At 41.1% G+C, this 27,878-nt stretch overlaps 1 protein-coding gene and 1 long non-coding RNA gene across 3 annotated transcripts; one reads left to right on the top strand and one right to left on the bottom strand.

Annotated features, from left to right (window-relative positions):
- Nucleotides 1-6,359: 6,359 nt before the first annotated feature.
- LOC133884319 (uncharacterized) lies at nucleotides 6,360-6,789 on the bottom strand. The gene is made up of 3 exons (XR_009903085.1): nucleotides 6,723-6,789; nucleotides 6,458-6,640; nucleotides 6,360-6,370 (listed from the first exon to the last, which is right to left on the bottom strand). It is a non-coding gene; the product is annotated as an uncharacterized LOC133884319 (long non-coding RNA).
- Nucleotides 6,790-12,153: 5,364 nt separating this feature from the next.
- Nucleotides 12,154-22,244, top strand: LOC133883880 (MADS-box transcription factor 58-like). 2 transcript variants are annotated; one of them, XM_062323269.1, is made up of 9 exons: nucleotides 12,154-12,338; nucleotides 12,883-13,145; nucleotides 19,784-19,865; nucleotides 20,896-20,957; nucleotides 21,053-21,152; nucleotides 21,240-21,281; nucleotides 21,378-21,419; nucleotides 21,517-21,694; nucleotides 22,090-22,244. In XM_062323269.1, the coding sequence occupies exons 1-9, from the start codon at nucleotides 12,291-12,293 to the stop codon at nucleotides 22,113-22,115; spliced, it is 843 nt and encodes a 280-aa protein (XP_062179253.1). In that variant the 5' UTR covers nucleotides 12,154-12,290; the 3' UTR covers nucleotides 22,116-22,244. The 2 variants fall into 2 exon arrangements, with proteins under 2 accessions (XP_062179253.1, XP_062179252.1); XM_062323268.1 differs by having other exon boundaries at nucleotides 21,514-21,694.
- The last annotated feature ends 5,634 nt before the right edge of the window (nucleotides 22,245-27,878 follow it).

The raw sequence follows: 27,878 nt of genomic DNA, 5'->3' as shown, positions 1-27,878 counted from the left end.
AGCCATGGAAAGAGGCATGCACAACCTGGGCTCCGACCTCGACACGATTACAAAACCCGACAGGGTCTAGAACAGTGATGCAGCACCTTATTTCTTCGACTTGAACTAAACTATAAGGAATATTCGGTCGAGCATAGATCCATTGGAAAGGGCTCGACATAAGCTTTCTAGCAAGTCCAAGAACGCCTAAAACGGACTCGTATGAGAGAGTTATGCTTGTTTTATTGACATTCTGTCTTGAGACTCGACCATGACCACGACTTCGACCACGTCCATGGCTTCGACTAGAGCTCAGCCTCAAGTCCAACTAGACTTGGCCTTCGAGGGGTGACGTCCGGGTAAGGTTGTAGTGCTTCTCACATGTTCCTAAGCAATAAAATGTCACAAGAATTTAGTAGTAATCCATCCAAGGAATCATGAACAGCGAGAAACGAGTTCACCTGGTTGTCTAATTGTTGTGTACGTGCTCTTGTAATTGGACCTTGTATAAATTGAGGATTATTGATGGTATTGATCGTATCTGAATGAGCCATGGCTCATCATCCTCCCCCTCTTGAATGGAGTCGTCCTCGACTGAAGCTCGTCTTCTTCTCCCAAGTAGGGCTTCAAATCTGAAATGTTAAATGTAGGACTAACCCCAAAATCTATAGGTAGGTCCAATTTGTATGCATTGTCACTGATTATCTCAATTATCTTAAATGTTCAATCCGCTCTAGACATCAACTTTGATTTTCTTAGTTCTGGAAACCTATCCTTCCTCAAATGCAACCAAACTAAATCACTCGATTCAAATTTTATTTCCTTCCTACCTTTACTTACAGCAATCCTATACTTTTCAGTCATACTCTCTATATTCTTTTTGGTTGCTTCATGCAACTTAAGAATAAATTTAGTATGTTTCTTAGCATCTAAATTAAGTCTTTCAAAAGTAGGCAAATGTAGTAAATCAATAGGAGCACGGGGATTAAATCCATACACTACATGGAACGGACTTACCTTGGTGGTGGAGTGTACGACCTGTTGTAAGTAAATTCAATATGTGGTAAACACTCTTCCTACATCCTCAAATTCTTCTTTAGAATTGCCCATAACATGATCGATAATGTACGGTTGACAACCTCTGTTTGACCATCAGTTTAAGGATGACACATAGTAGAAAACAGCAGCTTCGTCCCCAGTTTATTCCAAAGTGATCTCCAAAAGTGACTCAAAAACTTTGTGTCATGATCCGATACAATAGTATTAGGCACTCCATGTAGTCGAACGATTTTCCTGAAAAATAAATCAGTTATGTTTGTAGCATCATCGCTCTTGTGACAAGGTATAAATATGCCATTTTACAAAATCTATCCACAACTACAAATATGCTATCCCTTCCTCTCATTGTCCTAGGCAGTCCTAAAATAAAATCCATAAAAATATCCTCCCATGGTGCACTAGGAATAGGAAGAGCTATGTAAAGACCATGTGGATTCAAGCGAGACTTAGCTTTATTGCAAGTGGTGCATTGGGACACGTAGCGTTCGATATCTCGTCTCATATTTGGGCAAAAAAAGTGGGTGGCTAGCACATCTTCACTATTCTTTGCTCCCAAATGTGCCATCAATCCTCTTCCATGCACCTCCTGTAACAACAAAAGACGAACGGAGCTAGCTGGAATGCATAGCTTGTTAGCACGATACAACAATCCTTCATTCAGCACATATTTATTCCATGTTTTCTCTTCTTTACAATATTCAAGCACTTCTTTAAAACCCAAATCAGCATCATATAAGTCATTAATGGTCTCTAAACTAAAAATCTTATGATCAAGTTGAGATAACATGGTATAACGTCTAGAAAGCGCATAAGCAATCACATTGTCCTTTCCTTTCTTATATTTTACGACATACGGAAAAGACTCAATAAATTTGACCAATTTAGCATGTCGTTTATTCAATTTAGCTTGACTCCTAATATGTTTCAGCGATTCATGATCAGAATGTATAACAAATTCTTTGGACCATAGAAAATATTGCCAAGTTTCAAACACACGAACTAAAGAATACAATTCTTTATCATAGATAGAATAATTCAGACTTGGCCAACTTAATTTCTCGCTGAAATAAGCAACAGGTTTACCTTCTTCAATTAACACACCTTTAATTCCAATCCCGCTAGCATCACATTCTAGCTCAAAGGTATTACCAAAATCAGGAAGTTGGAGTAAAGGAGTATAGGTAAGTTTCTCTTTCAACAACTTGAATGTTTTTTCTTGTGTAGGTCCCGATTTGAAAACCACCCCTTTCTTCGTCAATTCATTCAATGGGGCAGCAATTGTGCTGAAATTTCGTACAAATCGCCGATAAAAAACCCACAAGACTATGAAAACTTCTCACTTGAGTAACAATCTCAGTGGTTAGCCAGCTCTTTATGGCTTCAATTTTGCTTCATCCAGCTCTATTCCCTATGGAGTAACAACATAGCCAAGAAAAGAAACTTGATCCATGCAAAAGATGCACTTTTCGAGGTTACCGAACAAACGTGCATATCTCAAAGCATTAAAAATAGCATGTAGATGATCAAAGTGTGACTCTTATGACTGGCTATAAATCAAGATATCATCAAAGTATACCACCATAAATCTTCCAATAAAAAAACGTAAAACTTTGTTCATCAATCGCATAAAAGTACTAGGTGCATTAGTTGACCCAAAAGGTATTACTAACCACTCATACAAGCCAACCTTAGTTTTAAATATAGTTTTCTATTCTTCTCCAAGTTTCATCCTAATTTGGTGGTATCCACTTCGCAAGTCAATTTTAGTGAAAATTATAGAAACACTTAACTCATCAAGCATATAATCTAACCTAGTGATAGGGTGATGATATCTTATAGTAATATTATTAATGGCTCTACAATCAACACACATACGCCAACTACCGTATTTTTTAGGAACTAAAAGAACAAGAACAACACAAGGACTAAGACTTTTTTATACGTACCCGCGATTCAAAAGGTCTTGAATTTGTCGCTAAATTTCCTTAGTTTCTTCCGCATTGATCCTATATGCAACACAGTTTGGCAAATTTACTCTCGAAATCAAATCAATTTGATGTTCTATTCCTCGAATTGGTGGTAATCTCTGGTGAACTTTAGTTGGAAATACATCCAAAAACTCCTACAAAAGTGGTGGAGAGTTGTGCAAGGATTGGATCCTGTCATTCCTGATGGAAGCACATCGGCGGAGAAGCGTGGACGGCAGTGGGCGAGCTCGGGTTCTCTAGGCAGCGGAAATGGAGAGTGTGTAAGCGAGTGGAAGGGAGGCCGGGGTGGGGTTTTCTCCTTCGAGCTGGGTTGGTTAAGTGGGCCTGAGAGATGAAGGTAAAATATGTTAGTTCTGGGCACATGCAGGCAAAATTTTGAACCCATCCCTAACCGGAATCCAGCCTCACCAGACACAGAACCCATCAGCCCTATGCACCCACGTGTCTACGTGCCATCCCTAATGGTTCCGTCTATCTATCTAGTTTTTTTATTTGCTAAAAAAAAACTTTCTACTAGTATTTTGTTTCAAATAGACCAAAAATAGAGACTGCATTGTCTCATCAGGTCATCTCAACAGATCTCAAGTTTGATAGAACACCTATGTTTCTTTCTTGTCACCACGTAACAATCAATTTAGAAATCTCTCTACTCCTGCTTTAAATAAAGTTGGTGAAGGTGTAGTGCACTGTGCAGGTCTTTGGATGTACAGTAGGATCCAGTACTGTGAGTGCACTAGTACTATTGTTCATAAATGCTAGCTACCAGTACCATTTTATGGCATATCATGAATTCTTATTTAGTACTCTCATTTATCAACAACATGGAGCACTGATCTACCTGCTATGAAGAATGAAATTGTTCTCGACTGTGCAAACAGCAGTCTAGTGCATGCAAGATATATATAAAGATACATGTGTATAAACATGACTCTTTCAATATTCATTCCCCCTTCTGAAAGGAGAAATCTTTTCCTTTCTGAACCTTGCCCAACCTCACCAGGTAAAAATTGCACCGAACTATGAACCAAGTTGCTATAGCTCAGTTGCACGATGACTCTTCATGTCGAAACTTGCGACCTGGTATAGTAGTTGTTGTAGGCGTTAGCTTGTTTATGTGTGCATGTGACATGTGCCAAGAACATTCATGATCATCTTCCAGCTCTGAACCTTGATGGCTCCCTTTCACCGACCGGTCTTTATGTGGCACTGTCACCTGACCTTGAAACGGCCTGGCTTCCACAGCCCAGCTGTGCCGAGAACGGCGTGCCGGACTCGCAAACGACCCCGGATCTCGACAGCTCGTCGCCGGCCGATCGCTTGGCGCGGCATCACAATTTCACACATGCGTAGGCCGGGTTTTTTCCTCCATTATCGACCGCGACGGGGCAGGGGATGGGTACGTACGCATGGACATACCAATGCGCGTCACTGGTCGTCGTCCTTGCCGGCGGTGGAGGCCCCACGGTGGAGAAGAAGGCGAGCACGGAGACGGCGAGGCCGGACGGACCCAGGGATGGCAGCCGGAAGGAGGGGGGGGGGGGGGGGGGTAAAGGCTAAAAGAGGAAACCTTCCAAGAGTACTCGTGCTTAATTGGCATCTGTTGATGGTTGATCACATCTACGTACGAGTGTCTCTGTCTGTGTGTCCAGCGAAAACAAGACAGGGCTTGTGCTGGGCTCACATGGGAAGGGCCATACGTGAATGTGCCGTGCTGATTACATGACTAACCAGGATTAGTGTATGTTAAACGTGTGTACAGTAGATCCATATTATTATTCCAAACAACATGTAAGCAACCAGATTTTAATTTGTTTTTTGAGAAGTTCCCTAAAAATGAATATGAGAAATCGATTTATACTTATATGAAAGCGCATGAGTACACTACATGTATATATACGGCGTTTATTTGATACTGGTTAGTAGCTAGTCATGGCTACTGGGATCATAAAAGGATGGCACAACCTAGCTAGAATCTGTCCACTCAAGCTATATTGTAGCTTTTGACCATGGATAACACGGTGAATGTTTAGGTCGAACATTGTTATTTAAAACTTGTCTTTCAGATTTTTTGGTGAGAACTGTAACTTGCTGAATTTGAATAATCAAAAACATCATTCTTTTTCTACTAGCGGTAGTAATCAACCATATGCTCTAACATCTCGCAAAAAAAAAAATACATGTTCAAGCAAAAGTTTTCATGTCGGTTCAGGAGGAAGCTTCTAGACATTAATCAAATCATAAATTGCAACGGCCCAAGTTTGTTGAGTGTCACAAGTTTTGTTAGAACGGGAATAATACAAAATTAATTAGCTTATCCCTACAAAGTTATATCTTATAAGTGAGTTGCTGGAGTAACCAAGTCTTTCCTTTCTATCTACACTACCGGATTTTGAGACAAAGCCCTAAAAACACTCGGCATAACACTGTCGGCATACACAGTGCCGGCAAACAGCTGTTTGCCGAGTGTTTTATATCGCGCACTCGGCAAACATATTTGCCGAGAGCCAAATACGACACTCGGCCCAAAAAAGCGACCTAACGGCGCCAGGGCCTTAACGTCCTCTTTGCCGAGTGTCTAAGGTAGACACTTGGCAAACTCGAGGACACGTGGCGCTCGCACATCGTCCCTTTTTTTGGCAGTTTGCCGACTTTGCCAAGTGTCCGTGGAATACACTCGGCAAATCACGGCACGTTTGCCGAGTGTATTGGAGGGTACTCGGCAAAGTGAGCCTTTGCCGAGTGTATACACTCGGCAAACTGGCATCCAAAATGCCAGATTGACCAGCCTTGCGACACGTGTCACGTTTGCCAAGTGTTACACTCGGCATAGCCTTGTTTACCGAGTGTTACACTCGGCAAACTGTTATATACCAGATGGCCAATTGATCCATACCAGATTCAAAACTGTCGCTGCAATTCAAAACAATTTATATATATTTCACAGATTACCACATTCACATAAACATCGCATATTACACAAACATTACATAAACCATCGCATAAACATCACATATGCCACAAACATCACATAAACCGTCGCATAAACATCGCAAGTGACACAAACATCACAAATTGTCGTGACAAGATAGCAAAATATAGTCCAAACAAAAAGAAAATATTGCAGGCCGTAACGGACTCCACACTTGATTACCACCTTAACCTGCATCAATCAAGGAGCAGAAACACTAAGTAAGAGGTATGCATTTGAAAGTAAACAGAAATGCTAAGTATGGATATGGGGTTACAAAAGTAAGTTTTCAAAGTGAGGAGAACAAACCAAAGTGAGGTGGAGTACCAAAGTGCGAACCTCCAACTCCAGGCGTATTCGATCCATCTGATGGATACTGCACAAAGGAGGAGATAGTTAGCACAACACTCTATGGTTGTAGGAATGGCAATAATGGTGATTACAAGGTTATAAACTAACTCACAGGAGTGTGTGGAGCCTGTGGAGCAAGTGGACGAGAAGGGGTTGGCATCGGTGGCGGAGTTTGGCCCATTGCAGCATAAAGGGGCGTCATCATCGCATACCACTGGGATCGTTCTGCCGCCATCCTCTCCTCGAACGATCTCTCTAATTCGTGCCGGAGCCTCCTTTCTTCATCCAGCTGGGCCTACAGTATATCATCGCAATCTCATCATCGTTCCAATGCAAAGTATGTAAAGATCGTGGAGGATGAATGAAATAGAACTAACCTGGATTTCGTTCATCGCAATCCGTGTAGGCTCTGGGCGAGGGCGTATACCCGGACCTGAGCTTGTGCTCTGAACTCTAAGCTGAGAGAGAGAGGGAGTGGTGGCCGTATCGAGTGTGACGTCGCCAATCCAGAACCGGCCATGTTTCTTGCCTCCTCTCGCCCTCATAACCACTTCCCAATCAAGATCATGCTCGCTCGGATCAAAGTCTGGGCTGTGGACCTCCTTTGCCATCGATGTGTATCCATCCAGGCGAGCCTTGATGTTCTCGTTGGTGTACACTGAGGCCGGGTCCTTCGGGTCATATGCAACCCCGTGCATCGCCTTTGACTTATGGGCCAAAGCATAAGCCTTGAACTGGGAGAGAGGCTGACCATCATTTTTTGCCGACTGCAACAGAAAAGCAATAACATTCATAAAGGGGACGCCCGCACAGAAATTAAGGAGAACTGAGCTTGGGAACAACAGATGCTATTGCATACCCATCTAGCCGCGAAACCAGTCAGGCTGAGGTTGCCTTGATGGTGTGGCGCGCCAGGCATCAACAATCGCCTTTCCCGGCAAGCATTGTGACTCTCCTCCCACTCGGGAGCGCACCACTTGTCCACGATCACCGTCAAACACGGAAGGTCTCCTGCGCACCACCCCGGAGGCACCTAAATAATCAAGTACATGATATATAATAAGAAGAAATTAAGTGTTAGTAATCTAAGGAATAATAAGCTTTAATGCACTTTACCTGCAGGTACTGCTCCCGGGTCAGAGATATGGTCCTAGCGTCTTTCTTTGTCACCTTCGCTCCAAGGTGTTCCGCGTGAAATTTGATCACGGCCTGGACGCGCGCCTCATAGTGCATATCCTTAACAAGCTTCTTGGCAGCTTTGTCGACGACAGCAGCTGCCCTAGCCTCCAAGCCCGGCTTGCATCTAAAAAAATCCTGCATATAGACGCGACGGATCCAGTCATTAGTTAAATAATTTCTATGCGATTAGTATTGACTAATGTAGTGCGAAAGAAACTTACCCACAACTCGGCCTTCACCCGCTCGGCTCTATTGGGAAACACCCTTCCCTCCCGGTCACAGGCGTCCGGTGCGGCTGCATAGTGGGCCCATGTGTATGCCGGCTCGGTTACTCCGCCCAAAGTAACCATGCCAGGGAACTTCTCCTTGATCAAAAGTCCAAGGATGCCGTTTACATGGCGTGAGTGGTCACCCTCACCAACCTTCAGCCAGTTCCTGCACAAGTGTAAAGGCAAATTATTAGTATGTGTTGAAATATTGAAGATACAAAGGCAAAAAAATAGTGAGAGTAGAGAGAGCCATTTACTTCTCTCCATCTGATCGAATGAGCGGGCGTCTAGCCATTGGCATCGGTCGCCTCGGGAGGCTAGAAGGACCACGCAGCCACACACGAGAAGAAGTAGAGCTAGAGCTACCCCCCTGGTCTACCTGCTCCTCCTCTACCTGCTCCTCCTCATCCCCAGACTGAGTCGCAGCCGTAGGTATAGGTGAGTCAGACTCAGACTAAGCCGCACCTAGAGGCGACTCAGTCTCCTCCTCAACAGCAGGTATAGAAGCACCTCCTCCACCCCTGCCTCTGCCTCTCGGCCTTCCTGGAGGACTTTCTTCGACTCGTACATGCTCTTTGGCAGAATGTGACCTTCCAGGAGAAGGCTACCAACAACTGTCAGCATTGCGTCGAAGGTTTCTCGGCTGCAGCTAAACTGGGACTTGATAGCCATTAGGCGTCCGATGGCATCCAGTTGAGAAACCTTGGAATGCCCATGAAGGGGTTGCTGCGCCATAGACAACATATCATAAAAGTCCTTTGCGGTTGACTCCGGCACTTCCTCCATACGTGCTTCATTAAAATGTGCATCATGAAAGTCATCTAGCATGTCTCCGACCCCGACATCATAGTCGTTGGTGCGTTGACGCACCACCTCCTTTCTGGCACGTTCGGACTCACCATGGTAGGTCCACCGGGTATAGTGTGGCATAAACCCATTCTTACAAAGGTGTTGACCCATGACCTCCTTTGTTTGTTGACGCGCGTTTGCACAAATACTGCAGGGGCACCAAGTTCCACGAGGTCCCTTAGGCCTAGCAAATGCTAATTCCAAGAATGCATCGGTCTTCTGGATCCATTCATTGGTCAAAAAACCCTGACTAGAGCGGCCAGTGTACATCCACTCACGATCATCCATCCTCTAACATATTGGGAAACATACACATATAATATTTTTTATTCAGCAAGTAATATAACAATCAATTTCATCTACTTATACAATTAATTATTTCCATCAAACATTTGTGTTTTACCATAAGAGGGAATCGGCATGCATCAAACTATCTAATAGGTAAAGATAGGTCCTAATCCCACCCGACGATGTGTAGATTGGGTCGTTTCCATGCTCTACTCTGATCCGAGACAGAATTTCGACAGCACCTCCCCGCTGTTCTCCAAATACACGTCTCGGCAACAAGCCAAGACAATGTGTATCCGGAGAACAACGGGGAGAGGCTGCCGAAACTCTGTCTCGGATCGGAGTAGAGCATTGAAATGAACCCAATCTACACATCCTCGGGCTGTCCAAAAAATGTGGACAATTCGAAACAGTTACGGTTATAGATATGCAAAGACTTGCATATTTATAACCATAACTCTTTCAAACGGGAGACGCATAGGTTACGCGACATGCATATCCTAAACCCTAAATTAGCTAAAATTCAAAATTTTGGCGGCACCTCCTTTGTAATAAATAGCAAAACTGGCATAACAACACAACAACACAGGCATGACAAATATGGAGGATACAACCATCTAAAGACTAATTCATAACCCATTCCCCGGATAGTATTGCCACGAGGACCCCATATGATCTACTTCATGTGCTATCAGCAACACATGCCCACAATGACATGAGTCACATATGAAGTCCTCATGGCAATACTCTCCGGAGGAGGGGTTAAAAGGAGGGAGGAGCACATGGCTTCAACGGCGCATGGCGTGTGGTGGTACCTTGTACCCCGGGTGTCAGAGGGGGGTGGCGCGGGGCGGTGCTGGGCAGCGTGGGGCGGCGTGGGGCAGCGCGGGGCGGCGTCGGAGCAGCGGCTGCGCGGGGCGGCGCTGGCCGGTGTGGGGCGAGGCGGCGTCGGCCGGCGCGGAGCGGCGTCGGAGGGGGGCGGGGCGGCGCGAGGCAGCGTCGGGCGGCGGCGCGAGGTGGGACGGCAGCGGAGGAGGGGGAGCTGGCCGGCGCAGGGCGAGGCGGCGTTGGCCGGCGCGGGGCGGCGTCAGAGCGGGCCAACGCGGGGCGGGCCTGGCCGGCGCAAGGCGCAGCGTGTCGGCGCGGAGCGGGGCGGCGCGGGGCGGCGCTGGCCGGCGCGAGGCGGAGCGGCCGGCGCGGAGTGGCGTCGGAGGGGGGCGGCGCGGGCGGGGCGGCGCGAGGTGGCGTCGGGCGGCGGCCCGAGGCGGGGCGGCAGCAGCGGAGGGGGAGCTGGGAGGAGGGGGAGGGCGGCGCTGGAGGCAGCGGCGGATGGGGGCGCGGGAGGCGGCGGAGGCGGCCGGGGAGAAGGAAGGATATTCTGAGATCTGTCCCCGCGCGCGGCCGGGGTGGGGAAACCCTATATTCGGTAAATTGCCGAGTGTCGTTTTTTGCCGAGTTTCAAATCTAGAACACTCGGCAAAGCCCAGGTTTGCCGAGTGCCAAATCACGGACACTCGGCAAATCACTTGTTTGCCGAGTGTGAACGCAAGAACACTCGGCAAACATCTGAATTTTTTTTTTGCTACAAATGCACTTAATTAATTAAAAATAGCAAACGGACCCACAAAAATACCAGATTTTAACATCGAATATGCTATGTTGTATGTTGAGTGTAGAAAAAGTTTCAAGGTCAAACGACGATTCAACCGTCACTTCGGCTTCAAACCTGATCCGTTCCCTCTCGAAACCACGATTCTTCCTCGGAGATGCTTCGGTTTCTAAGCATCGTACGTGATAACTTTTGCGAAACCTTCTCAAATTTTTATCACAGCTTCTACGTATCATATCATGACACTATGGTAAGTCTCATGTTTTTCAGACTTCGTTTGTTTTTTTTTAGAATTAGAAAACCAATAAGCTACATGTTGGTGGTCGAGTGTTGCCGCCCAGATGTTTCAAATTTCTTTTCATTTCTTGGGTAAGGCCTAAAAATAGACTCAACAACATGAATATGATTTTTCTACCCATTTTTGTTCATTATTTCATGTACTTGCAGATCAAATTTGACTTATATCCATTAAAAGCCAAGAAATGCACTTAATGAATTAAAAATAGCAAATGGATCCAGAAAAATAGCAAACTGATCTGCTTTTGCTTCTTCCACTTGGCAAGCATTGAAAATTCCTTCTTTGTCTGGATGACAGCTGGAATGATAGTATATAGCAGAGAAATTCCTTTTTTAAGGCAAGGAAGAAGAATTGTCATTCTCCTTTGTTTGTGAGCTCAGCTCATCACACGGTAGCATCTTTGACACATGTTCAGAGCACAACTGATTCCAAGGGCCGCTCCCAGGAGTCCACATCTGCTGCATCTTAATCTTGAAGCACGACTGAATTCTAACTTCAAGTTCATAACAATATCATCCTTAAACCATACTGCAGTAGTACCGGAATCGATGTGTGGCGGCCCTTGGTTAGTTGTTATTACGAGAAAGAAAAGAGAACAAAAGGAAACCAAAAAGAAAATAAAGAAAAAAAAATAGTTTGCCGAGTGCTTAATATCGGGCATTCGGCAAACATAAATGTCTGTCGAGTGTCCGTTAGACGACACTCGGCAAAGGGGCGACTCGCCGTCAGCCGCCTAACGGAGGGACACGTGGCGCGTTGTTTGCCGAGTGCCCGAATTCGCCGAGTGTTTTTTCTCTCTTTTGCCGAGTGCTATTGTTTGCTGAGTGTTTTTTGAGGTATTTACCGAGTGCCTAATTATTTACCGAGTGCCTAATTGTTTGCCGAGTGCTTTCGTCGGGCACTCGGCGTAGGTGGTTGTTTGCCGAGTGCCCGATATAATGCACTCGGTATACACGTAGGCACTCGGTATACACATCGTTTCCGGTAGTGCTAGTTTGCTAAAGTTCAGACAAGTTGCAAGAGGAAACTAAGAAACTGGTCCGAAGTTTCCCCGATGGTTTGTAGCTCACAGTAAGCTCTATCCGGGACATTGAAATATCGTGGTAATTTAACAGCAACAATATAATTCCAGATAGAACCCTATCAGATTCCCGCATTCCAAACGGGCCTAAGTACCTAAAAATATGCAAGTCATGGCAAATTAATACAAATCTGACATTTCACAAGGGAAGAAAAAGAGAGGATAGGCAAAGAACACCGGTACATAGATATAAAAAGGAGGTGGAGGGGAAAGGATAAGTCCAGGAGGAAGAAATACCAAGGTCGATCTATAGAGGCTCCCCACAGCTACCACCACAATCCATCTCCTCCTCCCTCCTCCTCCTCCTCTTCCTCCTCCTACCTTTCTCCTTCAACACAACCCTCTTCCTCATTTCTTTTTCCCTCTGTGAGCATGCATATACAAGAAGAGCAGCAGGCTACACAATCCACAGACATAATGGTAATTGCTTTTTGCCTTGAAGCTTGCTCCATTTTGTGTATCCATTTTGCTAAAGGTCAAGATTTGGATGTGCATGTATATGTTAGTAGTAGAATCATGGCTACTACCTGGCAGTGGAAAAGTAGATAGATGGATAAGAAGATGGAGAGATACGGTTTATGGATTCTTTTTCTTTCGATCAAAGTCTCTCCTATCTATGTTCATTTTTTAGAACCAGACCCCTTACCCAGGGCCTTCTTTGGAGGCCAAATGGGGCGTGCGACACCTGGGATCGAACCCGGTGAACTCGGCCACTCTCTGCGGCTTTGCCAATCGAGCTCCATACTCGTTCACCTATCTATGTTCTTTTGATCCCCAAAGAATGGTCTATAAGTAGTAGCTAGCTCGAAGAAAGGAGGCTATAATTATATATACTTAAGATTTATATATATGCTCTTTCCCGCTCTTCTCTATGTTCTTGCTGCAGATCCATCTTATATGAATATATACACCCCCTTGTGTGTGCTTGCTAGTCGTGATTTATCAGTGTGGTCTTTCTGGGCAGTCTACCTTGACTTCTGCAGGGCTCAAGCTGAAGGAACCCATGTCTCCGAACTGTAGCTCGGTTGGGGCGGCTGGAGAGAAGACGGGGAGGGGAAAGGTTAAGATCAAGCGCATAGAGAACACGACTAACCGGCAGGTCACCTTCTGCAAGCGCCGCAACTGCCTCCTCAAGAAGGCGTACGAGCTCTCCGTGCTCTGTGACGCCGAGATCGCCCTCCTCGTCTTCTCAAACCGCGGCCGCCTCTATGAGTATTCCAACAACAGGTGAGTCGTTCTCAACCATTTTGTGCAGATATATGCATAATCACCAAGGAAAGCCTACATGTGAGTGAATCTATGCTAGCTAGATTAGCATGGTGTTTTACTGAAATGTTGTAATCCTGTCCGAATTGGATCAAGTTTGATCCTAGCTTTCTTGCTGCTACGAGGAGGCAAGGTGAAAGGGAAAGCTGCATCTTTTTTGCTACATGTTTGTGTTAATCAACTGTCTTGTTTATTTTTATGCTACTGGAGAGAGAGTAGCAAGGGTGAAAGAAAGAAATTGCAACGGTTTATTTGTTGTTCTTACATCTGTGTGTGATGTTTGTGGTTCTTTTTCCGGTTCCTTTTGTGTTTCTGTGAGTTGAGCTACATGTCTAGATAGATTCAGCGCAGTGTATGCTTTGTGAAGCATGTACATGCTGCTCCTGAGCTTTTATTGTGTGTGATGTGTGCTTGCGTTTGTTTTGGCTTGGTGGTCCTCTTCTTTGCTTGCTCGATTTATGTTCTTTCCCTTCTATCCCTGAGAAAGATAGAGAGAGGGATAAGAGAGAGGAAGGCTTAGATCTTTTCATACTTCATATATAGCAAAAATATTCACACAAAATATAAGATCCCACTCTCTCATCTTCCTCTTTCCTTTTTGTTGCTTTGGTTGTGCAGGAGCAGATCTAGCAATTTTTTCTCTTAGCTTTAGGTGTGTATAGTAACTCGGTAACTTTATGTAAGATAGTGTGTGTGAGAGAGGTAAAGAAACGATACACATACCATGCCTGTTCCCAGCCAATGAGATGATGTTAGGGTTAGGGTTTCATCCCATGTGCCCCAATCATCTCTCTCTCATACGGAGTATGTGATGTAGATGTTGCTGCCGTCCCTGCTTGTGATGTGTCTCCTGATCATAGCAGAGCCGTGCATGTGTGATGTGCTGCATATGTTAACCGGATGCGGGATACCCATCTCGAGAGCTCTGGCCCCCATCTGACACCAGCACTGTAGTTTTTATGACCTGCCAAAACAAAAGTCAGTACTATTCCACGTAAGAAAAAGGAAAAAGAAAACTGAAAAGTAATGAATAAATTGGGTGAAATGGTGCTTTGCTGATTTCTTTTACTTACATTTGTCCACAAGACCATAACTGTTAAAGTTCCTAAATGTTGCATAAACTCAAAAGTAAAAAAGTTATATGCATGCTTAGGTCATCACAACTTTTGATGTGACAGGACTCAATAATCGTTGCAACTATGCATTGAACTTCTAGCATACGATGAATGGTGTGTTATACGTTTAGGATTTCTCATTCAGAATTTTGGTTTGGATCTTTGTTTGTTGATGCCTTTGATATGAATATCTATCCAACATATAACTGGTATCAGCCTGTAGATTCTTTTGCTTTGTGTATCTAGAAGCATAACAAATATGATTTACTAAAGATACTTGTTTTATCAAGAATAAACTTATTTTTCTGACTCCAAAATATAGTCGTTTTATACTTATGACATCAAATGAAGGTAAAATTTTGACCCGTACATTCTTGTAAATAATGCAAGGTGAAAATAAACCTATAGCACATCAAGCACGGAAGGTGAAAATAAACATAGCAATGCAATCTGTACATATGCACAGCTTGAGAATCGGGGTTCTATTTAATGAGGATTTTTGTTTTATTTGATAAAAGGTGCACCTCTAATTATCAATCGTTTGTTTAGAGCGGAGTAGTTTGTTTCGATCGAGCTCGTTTGGCACAAATGGTTTCTAATTTGCACCATAAGCATATGTCACCTGGTCATAGTGACCATGCTGGCTGAAGAGCAAGTGTTCAATCCTATTGTCCTCTTGACAATAGAAGTAAACCAAAACAGCAAGTTTTTGCCCTGCCGTTGAGTTCTTGTGTTTGTGAGATGTGAAGGCGCGTACGGGACCAATGGCATGGTCAGTGCTGCATCGGGGGACTACAAGGTAAGAGGAAGCTGGGTAGCTGGTCAGAATGGTTAAGGCCATAGGCATGGTAGGTCTGGGTAAAAGCTGAGACCCTCGTTCTCCTCTCTCTCTCTCTCTCTCTTACTCTCTATAACCAATGGGAAATAGATATTCACTGTTTGCAGCCAATCATGCTGCTGTGGGCTCTTGTGCGGGCAATGCAGTATGGCTCCTGCCAGCCAATAGCTTGCTCGAGATTGCTAAGGTTTTGTTCTTGAGCAAATCAATCAACTCTGATTTTTTTAGAGAGAGAGGAGAGGGAGAGAGATGCTCTGGTTTTCCTCACTCCTTGGTCCTTGAGAATAGTGGTTTAATTTGGCACTGTTATATGTGATGTGTGGAGGATGTGACGTTTTCTCTTATTTTTGAAAGTCTTTGAAGCATTCCATTTAAATGTTTGGTCTTTAGAGGGATGGAAACTGACATGATAGTTCGTGGTTATCATTTATGCGGAAATTGCAAATTTTCATGTCCGAGCGACGGGTTAAGGATTGAGTTTAAGATGTGATCATTGATCTTGTATGTCAAATTTCTTTACCAAGATTAGTTAAGTTGAGATAGGTAGGTAGGATATTCCTCTTGTGAACTTTTCACATATATTTGGTTGTTATCACTGCTAAGCTCATGTTACATGTATCTTTTTTGGGAGATTATATATATTATTGTTGCTTTGAATAATCAATTGTTATTGAGCTCTCTTTCTTCATGTAACTTTGTTTACACTAGTAACACAATTGTTTTACGTCAAAGCAGCATTTGTATTTGTATGCCCTGCTAAAAAGTGAATAATAGTCCAATACAAACTTTTTTGCTTAGGGGTTATTTGGTTTCTGACCTCAGGAAGCCTTCCCAAATATTGTCCATACATTACTACAGAAATGGTCATCAGTGTCGGCTCGAAAACGCCATCAGTGATGGTTTTTCAACCGACACTGATTATTCAGCACTAATAGTTATGAACTATTATTACCAGCGCTGATAATAAGTATCAGTGTTGGCTCATAAAAAATCAGCACTAATATTGAGACTATCAGTCCCGGTTCGTAATAAGTAACTGGCACTCTACTCAACTATCAGTGCCGGTTTTTTGGTACAAGCCGACACTGATAGTCTCTGTATCAGTGCCGGTTTTTTGTCATGAGCCGGCACTGATGGCCCCTCTCACTATACAGAATCTAGTCGTTGTCGACAACAACACAAATAATATCACATAAAATAAGATAAATTTGCATTAAAGTTTCACATGCACATAATTATCTCAGCACATATAATATCACACACATACACAATTTATTCATATCTCATCTCATTCATGCATACGTAACCATGTTATTTCATATGTCATTGACTATAAATCATAATTAATACATGTTGCAACAAAAGTTCATAATTAATAGAAGTATACAATAAAAGGGTAAGAAGTGATGTTATTCAATTGTTCTTGTTGACCAAAGACCCTGAACAACGTTTTTTGTCTTGAGAAGAATCAAGTAACGAACTCCACGGGATAATTGAAAGGGCACCTTGCGAATAGCACCATTTGGAAACATGGTACCACTCGGACTCTGGAATGACTTGGTCATTGATGAATCCTCATAGTTGTTCCTAAATTACGTTGATTCTCTGCGGCATGAGGATACCTCTTTCCAGCTCGAGGTCCTGCAATTACCAGAATTGAAGAAATTAATCTATTTGGACACGAGTAGGAACTAGAAATTAATCTATTTGCACAACCACCTCATGTTCACCATGCTCAGTCCAGCAGATATAGCTAGGCTTGAAACTCCTGTAAAACATGTGTGCACAGATCTGCTTTATGCCTGAGAGTTGTTTCTCATTCTTACGATCAACGCTCAGACAACATATATAGTGATCATCACGCTTGTTTTTTGGATTTTTGTACGCCGCAACAGCCCTTAAAAATACATCTACGCCATGAAAGAACTCTGGGTTGTGACAGTTAGACTTGTACATCCATGTCTGATCCATCTACAAATTTATGATTATTATTACGTTTTAGCAATCAATAAAAAACCAATGAAATGATAACTATGCAATATTTCAAAATCACATCTAATTTATTGAATTATCTTGTATCTTGATTGCTCCATGTTAGATGGCCCATCACCTTCAAAATACTGCCATGTCCGCTTGCGACTAGCGGGTGGATTTGTCATCCCTACAACACAATATTTATATTTAATAAGTTGATCTATTTAGAGGTGATTTTAATCTTTTTTGGATTTCTCCTTAATTAGTTATGGAATTAATCATTTACAACACAATTAATAGAATACAGTAATTTTAGTACACTTTTCAGGAGTGCATGTATTTTTAACATGTATATTACATCAATGTGAACACAATAGAATTAGTTTCACCTTTTTCTACGCTCTGATTATTTTTTTATGCATTTTATAATCTTTCAGTTGATTAAACAGTACAAAAGATATTCATTTCATCATTTCTTTGAAACATCATTTGCTAAATACAAATAACAATGCATCACAATGAGTATGATGGCATGCAAGGAAAGATGCCCCGTAGTGCATGATGACAGCGGAGATACAATGCATCATGGTAAGAGTTTGAAAGCGTAAAAGATTTTACCTTAATTTTGATTATTATTAATCATTTAATGAATCCTAGGATTAATTGAGCTTATAGCGAAGCTTAATCCTAAAAAGAAAATTAATTATGTTTAACATGATAGTGAGTATTTTTAATGAACAGGGCATAAACTAAAAATATTAACAAAATTGATTTCACTAATTTTGGACTTACCAATAATTAATTTTGAATTACCTAAGCTTAAACACATTTAAATAATTAAATAGATTTCAGTACACATATCATGGGTCCTAGTATTTTTAATATGTAGAGCATGATAAAACAAAGCTAAAAAAGTAGTTTCACTATTTTTGGAGATATATTTAATTTCCTATGCATTTTGCAAGTTTCAGCCGATTTTATGGTTGAACAATAATTCTGTTTGGCAATTTTTGAATTAACTGATTATTAAAAGGCCCTAATCCTTTTTCACCGGGAGCTAGCTAGCCACCGTCACTAACCGTGGGGTCGGGTTGTGCTGACCCAGGTCAAAATTGACCCGCGCCCGAAGGCACACAATGACGAGCGGCACTGGCAACCTCACCGGTGGCGAACGGCGGTGTGGCTCAACCAATGAGTGGCACCATCGGCGCCAGCACACTCCCGCGAACTAGCATGAGGCACATGTGGTCGACAACGATGGCCAGAAGGTGGCCAGTGGTGGCAAACAACGACGACGGTGGCTCGACGAGCGAGGAGAAACACGCCGGTAGCGAGCGACGACAAAAATGACCATACCAAAAACACCTAGAGCATCTACACGAGCATACGGCCTCAACAGCGTGCCTAATAGCCGACAGGCCCAGCTGCGGCTCGGCTGGTAGTGAAAACACACAAGCAGCGGCGGCTCGGCCAACGAGGAGGCCCACGCCGGCATTACAGTACAGAAATTAAATATAGAGCTGTAGGCCTGGAGCACCCTGTTTATCAATAATTGGAACATGGGTGTTTCTTCTTTTTGTTTCGATCAAGCATGAAACTAGGAAACGTCGCACAACATAGCATGACTTTTTGTACAATTGTTTTGGAGAGCTTCATCTCAAGTAATACATATTATTCAGTTCTGTTGATAACCTAAATGCAATGTCCATAAATGAATAAACGTAATATACACGGTTATATATGTCATAGTTATGATAATAGGAAGCTACTGAAATTGCACTTGTCAGTTACGCCCATTGTGATTTTGAGCAATTCCTTTATCAAATTGTACAACATCTGCTATGAGCAAGCATAAGAACACCAACGGCATGTCAGGTGGCTCTTGATTGATGGTACTGTATCATGAAAATGTGGAACACCAACAGCATGTTGTACAATTTCAATGAATTGCTCAAAATCACAGTGGGCGTGGGCGTAACTGATAAGTGCAATTTTTTGTGAACTATGAAAATGGAGTACACCAGAATCACATGTGACATATAGATGACTGAACATTGTGCCCCCAAAAGTCCAGTTCAACTGTTCCGAAGCAAAAAACCTAATTCAAACAATAAAACGAAGAAGCCCAAGAGCAAAACTACTCTAGCAATTAACCCTTCGAAGACTTGTGAAGTCGTGATAGCCATCGTAGCACACCTCTTGGACCAATAGGACATGGTCTGTTCCATATATTGCATAGACCTGAGGGGTTCCACAATTGTTCTTCAGGGCAATAGAGGACAACTGGATATATGTAGTTCCTGTAGGTACAACATGCAATTCAGATTTACAAGTCTGTCTTGGGTATGATGGCCTCCTGGTTCCCTTGTGGTGATGTCAAAACTTTCAGATAATGGGGAAACTTGACAATCAGTGTTTTCAAATAACTATGCATCTACAGTTTACTGAATCTTTCCTGCGCGCCCATGTTCTTCGATTTGGGCTGTAAAATTTCAATTATCATCGGTGTTTTTTGGAAAGAGTGCTGCCAACTGTGAATGAATTTTTGGGATTCTTTTTCTTCCTTCCAGCACATGCTGTATTTGTTCGTAGAAAGTTTCATCTGCTTCATCGGTATATATACATGTACGTACTTAACTCCTGTAGTATACTGTACATGTACAACACTGCAGTGTGAAAGGAACCATTGAGAGGTACAAGAAGGCAACCAGCGACACCTCCAGCGCTACTACAGTTGCAGAGATCAATGCCCAGGTAACATCATGCATGTCACTCAACACAATATATTCTGATCCTGACCCCTAGATGTTAGCACAAGCAATTGCATGCAGTCCTACAACACAACATGGTGTAGACAGCATTCCTTGTCACTGTTCTCTACTGCCAAAAATAATTCCTCTGACAAAAATCTTCAGATTGGACATCCTGTAGTCCTGGGCATTACGCAGTGGAAATTCCAGTTATTCTAGTCCATAAGAGAATCTACTTGGACCAGCAGATCATGTGTGTATATATAGTTGTCCTCTGGACAACTCTGATTATCCCATGCTTGAAATGGGAAGAGGATAGCATGCACATTTTGGGAAAAAAAAGGGAAAACTGTGCAGATTAGTAGGAAAAGAAAATATCTTTAACATTCTTGATCTGCTTTGTAGGCTGTGACACTTTTTAATCTTTTCCTCTGATTTAAATTCATTGAATGTTAGATTTAGTAGTACATATTTTGCAACTGAACTTTAGGTATGTATATACATCGATGCTGGAAATATCTAAACGTTAGGTATGGTTATATTTGCTAGGTCCAAAATGTCATAGCTGATGTGGGAGCAATAATTAGAAACAGATAAAACTGAACAGTACCTTTTGTGTGGCTTTTAGACTAGGTTTTACAAAAGAAGAAGACTGATGTGCGGAAATGGAGTTTTAGTATTGCATGAACCTTTTTTTTTTCTGAAACGGTAGCTTTGCGTAAAATAACTAAATCAGACTAGAAGACTCTGCATTAATTTGTTTAAAAAGGATTACATCCTTCGGAGAGTTGCTTTATGTGAGACAGCTTTACATATGAAGGCTAATGTGATGAAATGGATCGAATTTTAGTATTGCATGGACTTTCTTTTTCCTACAAAAGGCTTTGCGTGAAATACTAAAATGGATTAGAAGATTTTGCATTGTGACTACACCCTTCAGAGGTCAGACCTCCCAGGTTCATAAGGGGGAATTCCCATCAAAACAGTGTTATCTTACAAGACTTCCTAATAAGGTGTCTGATTTTAAGCTGCAGCACTACGAGCAGGAATCTTCTAAGTTGAGGCAGCTAATCACCAACTTACAGAACTCCAACAGGTTCAATATTTATAAAAGACATATTGTGCAAATCTTGACGAATCAACTTAACGAAGGTTTTTGTTTAGTGACTAAGCTCTCCATTGATGTTTCAGGGCCCTGATAGGTGATTCTATCACAACCATGAGCCACAGGGACCTTAAGCAGCTGGAGGCTAGGTTGGACAAAGGCCTAGGAAAGATTAGAGCAAGAAAGGTACCATGTGCTATAATCACACAGTGAGTTTTGTGCTTCACAGAACTATTCTGTTTGCCTAATGCATAAGCATTTTATTTCCTACAGAATGAATTGTTGTCTTCTGAAATCGAGTATATGCAGAGAAGGGTAAAGAGCAAAACTAATATCATTTTTTCCCTATAAGAAATTCTTGCTTTTCCTGACACATTGAACCTAATTACAACATGAATATAAACTTTTCAGGAAATGGAGCTGCTGAATGACAACTTGTACTTAAAGAGCAAGGTTAGTATGCTATATGTTCATCATTAAGATAAAAGAACGTGATTACTCTAAATGAATTAAACTGCAGTCACTGAAAAAAGTTATCACACTAAAGCAGGTTGATGAGACTGAAATGAGGCAGCAGACGGTGAACATGATGGGGGAGCCGTCGACGAGCGAGTATCAGCAGGGTTTCATTCCTTGTGACCCAACAAGAAGCTTCCTACAATTCAACATCATGCAGCAGCCTCAATATTACTCCCAGCAGGAGGAGGACCGAAAATACTTCAACACAGGTAAGATTTTCATGTAATATATATATTTACATGCACATATTTAAATTTAGATCTCTCAGTTTTTTATATACTAGCGAAATATCAAACATCCACCGCCTTATCAGTAAGACCATGTCAATTCTTTAAATGACATATCAATTGAGATCGTAAGACAAAAGAATAAAAAGAAAGAAAGAGACACATCAGTTATTTCATAATTCATAAAGTTTCTAGCAGTTAGGTCCATAGGTGCTAGTATAAGAAACCAAAAAAAAATGGTGGCCGGTTTGCTTTATCCTTCCCCTCTTTTATGCATGTTCACGCAGAGAAGTTTATTTTATTACAAGCATCCTGTAGTTATGCGAATTTCTCCAAGCATATATCTTATTGTAGTATGCTGTCTTTTTATCTTCCAGATGGAAAATGGAACTTGGAGATCTGAAGTTCTAGACTGTGATGTGCCTGCAAGGGAAAAGCTCGAGCTATAAAAACTAGAGTACTACTTTTTAATATATATATATATATATATATATATATATATAAACTAGAGTACTACTTTTTAATGTTTATGCATGCACAATTTCACCCTAGTATTAAGGCTTTGCACCACCTATGTGATGTAATTAACAAAAACTCAAATACTGCTTCATCCATGCATGTTTCACTATGTTTGTGTAAATTTCGTAAAACTACATATACTTTGATAAAATTATCGCAAAACTACAGATTTAGTATCAATTTTATTACAAAACTACATAACATTGTCAAAATTATCTCAAAATTATAGATTTAAGTAATAATTTCACAAAATACAGATTAAGCGTCGATTTTATCGTAAACTACAGATTCTAAACGAGTTGTTCTCAGCCCTGTTACCATGACGATTGAGCCCGACTTGCGGTCTCACAGCAGCTGCTAGCTCATGAAACAGATCGATCGGGAGCTCATGAAACTATAGATACTTTGGCAAAATGCAAATTATAAAATTATAGATTTAAGCAATAGTTTCACAAAACTACAAATTTAGCACCAATTTTATCATAAAACTCTATATTCTATCGCATACCTGTAATCCTGATGAATGGGTCCTACTTGCAGTCACATGAACTCCTGGACTGTTTGTTTCTTGAGCTGACAGTTGCTATAAGACTGCAAACGAGGACTGGTCATCATGGTAATGGGTCTGGGAAAAGCTCATCTAGAATCTATAGTTTTGCGATAAAATTAGCATTATATCTGTAGTTTTATAAAATTGTTGATTAAATCTGTAGTTTTGCGATAATTTTACTAAAATATCTGTAGTTTTGCGATAAAATCGGTACTAAATCTGTAGTTTTGTGAAATTATTGCTTAAATTTTAGTTTTACAATAATTTTATCAAAACATCTATAGTTTTACGAAATTTACTCAATATGTCAATATGTAATATTGGTGAGCCTATGTTATTTTCTTGTTCATTCTCACCATGAATCATCCACATGAGTTGTTAATTTAGCTATGAAGAACCTTCAAGCTAGTGAAAATACGAATTGTTAGATATTATGTCTCAAATACATAGTCCTAGTCGGATATATTTCAAAATGATGCTTATAATTATAGGTCACTCCTTATACTTGTACCATCATAATAGAGATTTATCTTTCATAGTTTTTTACCTCCGTATTAGAGGGATTTTTCACGCTAAATCTCGTGTTGATTGATCCAATTTTTCTAACAAGGTCCGAATTCATCAATTGCAGATTGGATCTATAGTACTACACGTGCGGCACTGTTCATCACCGATTCAGTTAATTTTCACCTTCACCGCGCGCACTCGCACGGTTCGACTTTGCTAGTTCCACCACGCCAATACCCGACGCGCCGACCCACCATAGAATGTCGCCCCGCCGATCAATCTAGCTGTTGCACACCGTCGTCTCTTCCGTGCCGTTTTGCTGCGATTTCTCTACACTACTCCGCCACTAACTCTGCCACGTCGCACCGCCAACTCGCCTTCTCTGTCCCGCCACTTCCCCATGTGCTGTCCCGCGCTCACTGGCTTATCGCCGTCACGCTTCGCTCGCCGGGACCGCACAGCTGTAGGCCCCCTCGCCGCGACATCGCGTGTCACTTGGTCAGCCATACCGTCCGCGCGTCGCTTTGTCACTCCACCATTCCTCAATATCCGCCACTACTCTCCGCCGGTGACCCACTTGCTAGTCATCGCCGCTGCCGCCACCCGCTGGCGCCGGTCTCCCGCTGGCGCCCGCGATCCGAACCGAAGATCTAATTTGGTTAACCACAAGATCTAAGCGGCCGCAAACCGATCCGTGTACTGTGCTGCTGACATCAGCACTGTACAGTCGCTGACGTTGGTGCTAACATCAGGACAGTACAGCCGCTGACATCAGAACCTGTTTTTTCAGCCTTTGTTGGTATTTTTTATTTTCCAACAGTTTATTGCTACTGCACCCAGCTCGCGTACAGGGAGGTTACCCGCATAGTTTTTTTAGTTGAATTTTTTTACGCACCCACAGCGTACCAAAGTAGTTTTTCCTTCAATATCTACCATACTTTTTTGATAAACAATTTTTCTCCGACATGTTATCCGCTAAATTTAACATTGAAAAGTGTGATGCCAAGATCAATTTCTTCATGTGACAGGTTCAATTGAAAGTTGTTCTCACACAAGTTGGTATTCACAAGGCATTATGTGCTAAACCAGTGAGCATGGCAGATGACAAATAGGACAAATTAGATGAAAAAGCACTATCCACCATAGAACTCAGTTTGTAACAGCAGTTTTGTGTGAAGTCATTAATGAGACAATTGCTGCCTCATTGTGCAACAAGCGGGAGGCGCTATACATGAAGAAAAGTCTCGCTAATAAATTGTGCCTCAAAAAATTACTATACACGATTCACATGGCAGAAGGTACATCTATTCAGTCTCATATTATTAATAAGTCTAATTTTCTCATCATTGACCTTGAGAAGTTAGATGTAAAAATTGATGATGAGGATAAGGCTATTCTGCTGGTGGCCTCTTTGCATGCTACCTTTAAACATTTGAGAATGACAATTATGCTTTATAGCAATCATGACACCCTTAGTTTTGAGAATGTTAAATCAAATTTGTTGTATAAGGAGAAATTTGATGTTGATTCTCATTTTGAAGTTAATGCTGAGGTTTTAAGTGTTAGAGGTAGATCATCACATAAAGTCAATTCTTCTAGATGAAGGCCCCGATCTAAATCAAGAGACCATAAATCTAGACTTTTTTGCCGTTACTAGAAGAAAGACAATCATGATATTTCTCAATGCATAAAGTTAAAACACATGGAAGAAAGGAATAAATCTCAAAAAGAAAAATCTGTTGAGGTTAGTTTTGTTGAAAATAAATCTGATGGTGAGGCTCTAATCAGCACCACTAGTATGAGGAATTGAACTACATGGATTATTTATTCAGCTTGTACTTTTCACATATGTCAATATAAATAGTGATTCTCTACTTATGATCATATTGGTAGTGGTGAAGTAGTGATTGGTAATGATTCACCACTTAAAATTGATGGAATTGGCTCTGTTCAAATTAAAACCTATGATGGCACTATTAGGACCCTTACAAATATTCGCCTTATTCCCAGAATGAAAAGAAATTTTATTTCATTGGGCACTAGTGAATCTTTGGGATATAAATATGTTGGTGAAAATAGTGTTTTTAAGATTCTGAAAGGCAACCTTTCTATGTTAAAAGCCAACAGAATCAACAATCTTTATCACTTGCAAAGGATCTATAGTTACATGTATTGCAGTTGTTTTTACTATTGCATCAGATCCTCGCATCAACATTCTTTATTATTTGCAAGGATCTACAATTACATGTATTGCAGTTGTTTCTACTATTGCATCGGATCCTCACATCAACAATCTTTATCACTGCAAGGATCTAAGTTATATGTATTGAATTTGTTTCTACTATTGCATCGGATCCTCACATCACCAAGCTTTGGCATATGTGCTTGAATCATATGAGTGAGAAATGTATGGATCAATTATGCAAGAAAGATCTTTTAGATAATATTGGCAAACTTGATTTCTATGAGCATTATGTTTTTGGCGAACAAAAGATGGTTAGTTTTAGTACTGTAACTCATCAGACTAAAGATATTTCTTGATTATATTCATTCTGCTCTTTAGGGTAAGTCTTAGTTTTGTTCTCTTAGTAGATGTGAGTACATGATAACATTCATCCATGATTTTTCTCATAAAGTTTGTGTTTATTTCTTGAAACATATGAATGAAGCTCTTTCGGTGTTCTATATAAGTGGAAAACTTTGATGGAAAATCAAATTGGCAGAAAAATCATGAAACTTAGAACTGATAATATATTGGAATTTTGTAGTTGTGAGTTTGATAAATTTTGAGCTAATCATAGTATTGCAAGACATTTGACTGTTTCAGGAACCCTCAGTAAAATGATGTGGCAGAGCATATGAATCGTAGTCTACTGGAAAGACCCTGTCGCATGCTTTCAAATCACTCACTCACCAAATTCCACCTTTAATTTGGGCTGAGTGATTTGGTCTTTGAAATAAGTGTGCTTTTGGGCTAAGACTGTTTCTACATCCTGTTATTTAATCAATCACTCACCAAATTCCACCTTTAATTTTAAGATTCTAGAAGATGTTTGGTCAGTTCAACCAATTGATTATTTCTTTTTTGTTGTTGTTCTATTTATGCTCATATTAGCACTAGGAAGTTCGAGTCTGGAGCAAGAAAATGCATATTTGTTGGTTATGGTGTTCTGATTCTCGTAAATTGATAATTAGTCATGATGTTACTTTTCATGAAGATGCTTTACTCTCATCGGGCAATGAAAATGCAGAATTTGAGGTAGTTTTACCTACCGTTGATAATGATTATTCAGTTACTCCTACTGTTGCATTGCTCAAGATAGAACAAGAAGGAATATTCAATTGTCTGTTAGATATCATGACACAGATGATATGGCCTATTATGCTCTTTTTACTACACAAGATACTCATGATACTGTTAAACATTCTTCTTATTCTGAAGCTATCTCATGTGGAAATTTTTCTATGTGGTTGACATCTATGAATAAGGAAAATAAGAGCCTTCCTAAAATCATACATGGGATTTGGTCAAGCTTCAAAAAGGTAAGAAACATTTAAAGTGCAAATGGATTTATAAGAAGAAGGAAGGTATTTATGGAATTGAACCTGCAAGATAGAAAACCCGTTTAGTGGTAAAAGATTTTGACCAAAGAGAAGGTATTGACTTCAATGAAGTTTTTTCTCTTGTTGTACGCAACTCTTCTATTTGGGAGATGCTTGTTTTTGTTTCTCTATTTGATTTGGAATTAGAACAACTTGATGTTAAACTACTTTCTTACATGGAGATTTAGAAGAGACTTTTATGACACAATTTGAAGGTTTTGCATTTAGTTTGTCATTTGAAGAAATCTCTTTATTGTCTTAAACAAGCTCCTAGGTAGTGTTATAAAATGTTTTATTCATTTATGCTTGCACAACAATATTCTCACAGCAGTTATAATAATTGTGTTTATTTTAAACAATTTTCCAATGGATTTATTTATTTATTTGTTGTTCTATGTTGATGATATGCTCATTGCTTCCCGTGACAATTCATTGATTGATCAGTTGAATGCTCAACTTAGTTATGAATTTGAGATAAAAGATTTGCTTAGCCCTGCAAAGGAAATTCAGGCCATGGAAATTCGACGTGATTGCAATCCTGGTAAATTATTTCTATCTAAAAAAAAGTTACATTAAGAAGATACTTGACAGATTTAATCTTGGTAAATGCAAGCATGTTTCTACACATTTTACTTCATACTTTAATTTATCTTCAAGTCAATATCCTACTAATGAAGATGACAGAGATTACATGTCACATGTCCTTCCGCCAGTCAATTAGAAATCTTATGTATGCTATGATTTATACTCGACCAAATTTAGGTCATAAAGTTAGTATGGTTAGCATATTTATGCATAGAAGAAGGTATATTTCTGATTATGTCGGTGATCTTGGTAAAAGAAGGTCTATTTCTGGATATATCCTCTCTGTGTGGTTCAGTTGTTAGTTGGAAAGCTTCACTTCTGTCTATTACTACTCTTTTTGTTATGAAAACTGTTTAGTTGCAAGGTCTGGTTTCTGAACTTAGTAATCTGTAGGAAACACCA

The sequence above is a fragment of the Phragmites australis genome, chromosome 11 (assembly GCF_958298935.1).
Source record: "Phragmites australis chromosome 11, lpPhrAust1.1, whole genome shotgun sequence".
Classification (NCBI taxonomy): domain Eukaryota; kingdom Viridiplantae; phylum Streptophyta; class Magnoliopsida; order Poales; family Poaceae; genus Phragmites; species Phragmites australis.
Note: the sequence above shows the minus strand (reverse complement) of the source record. Positions and strands in the feature narration are given on the sequence as shown.

Coding starts and splice junctions, on each gene's coding strand:
- LOC133883880 (XM_062323268.1), top strand. CDS start 12,291: ATGCATATACAAGAAGAGCAGCAGGCTACACAATCCACAGACATAATG. Junction 12,339..12,882: donor CACAATCCACAGACATAATG/GTAATTGCTTTT, acceptor CTTTCTGGGCAG/TCTACCTTGACTTCTGCAGG. Junction 21,420..21,513: donor ACTTGTACTTAAAGAGCAAG/GTTAGTATGCTA, acceptor ATCACACTAAAG/CAGGTTGATGAGACTGAAAT.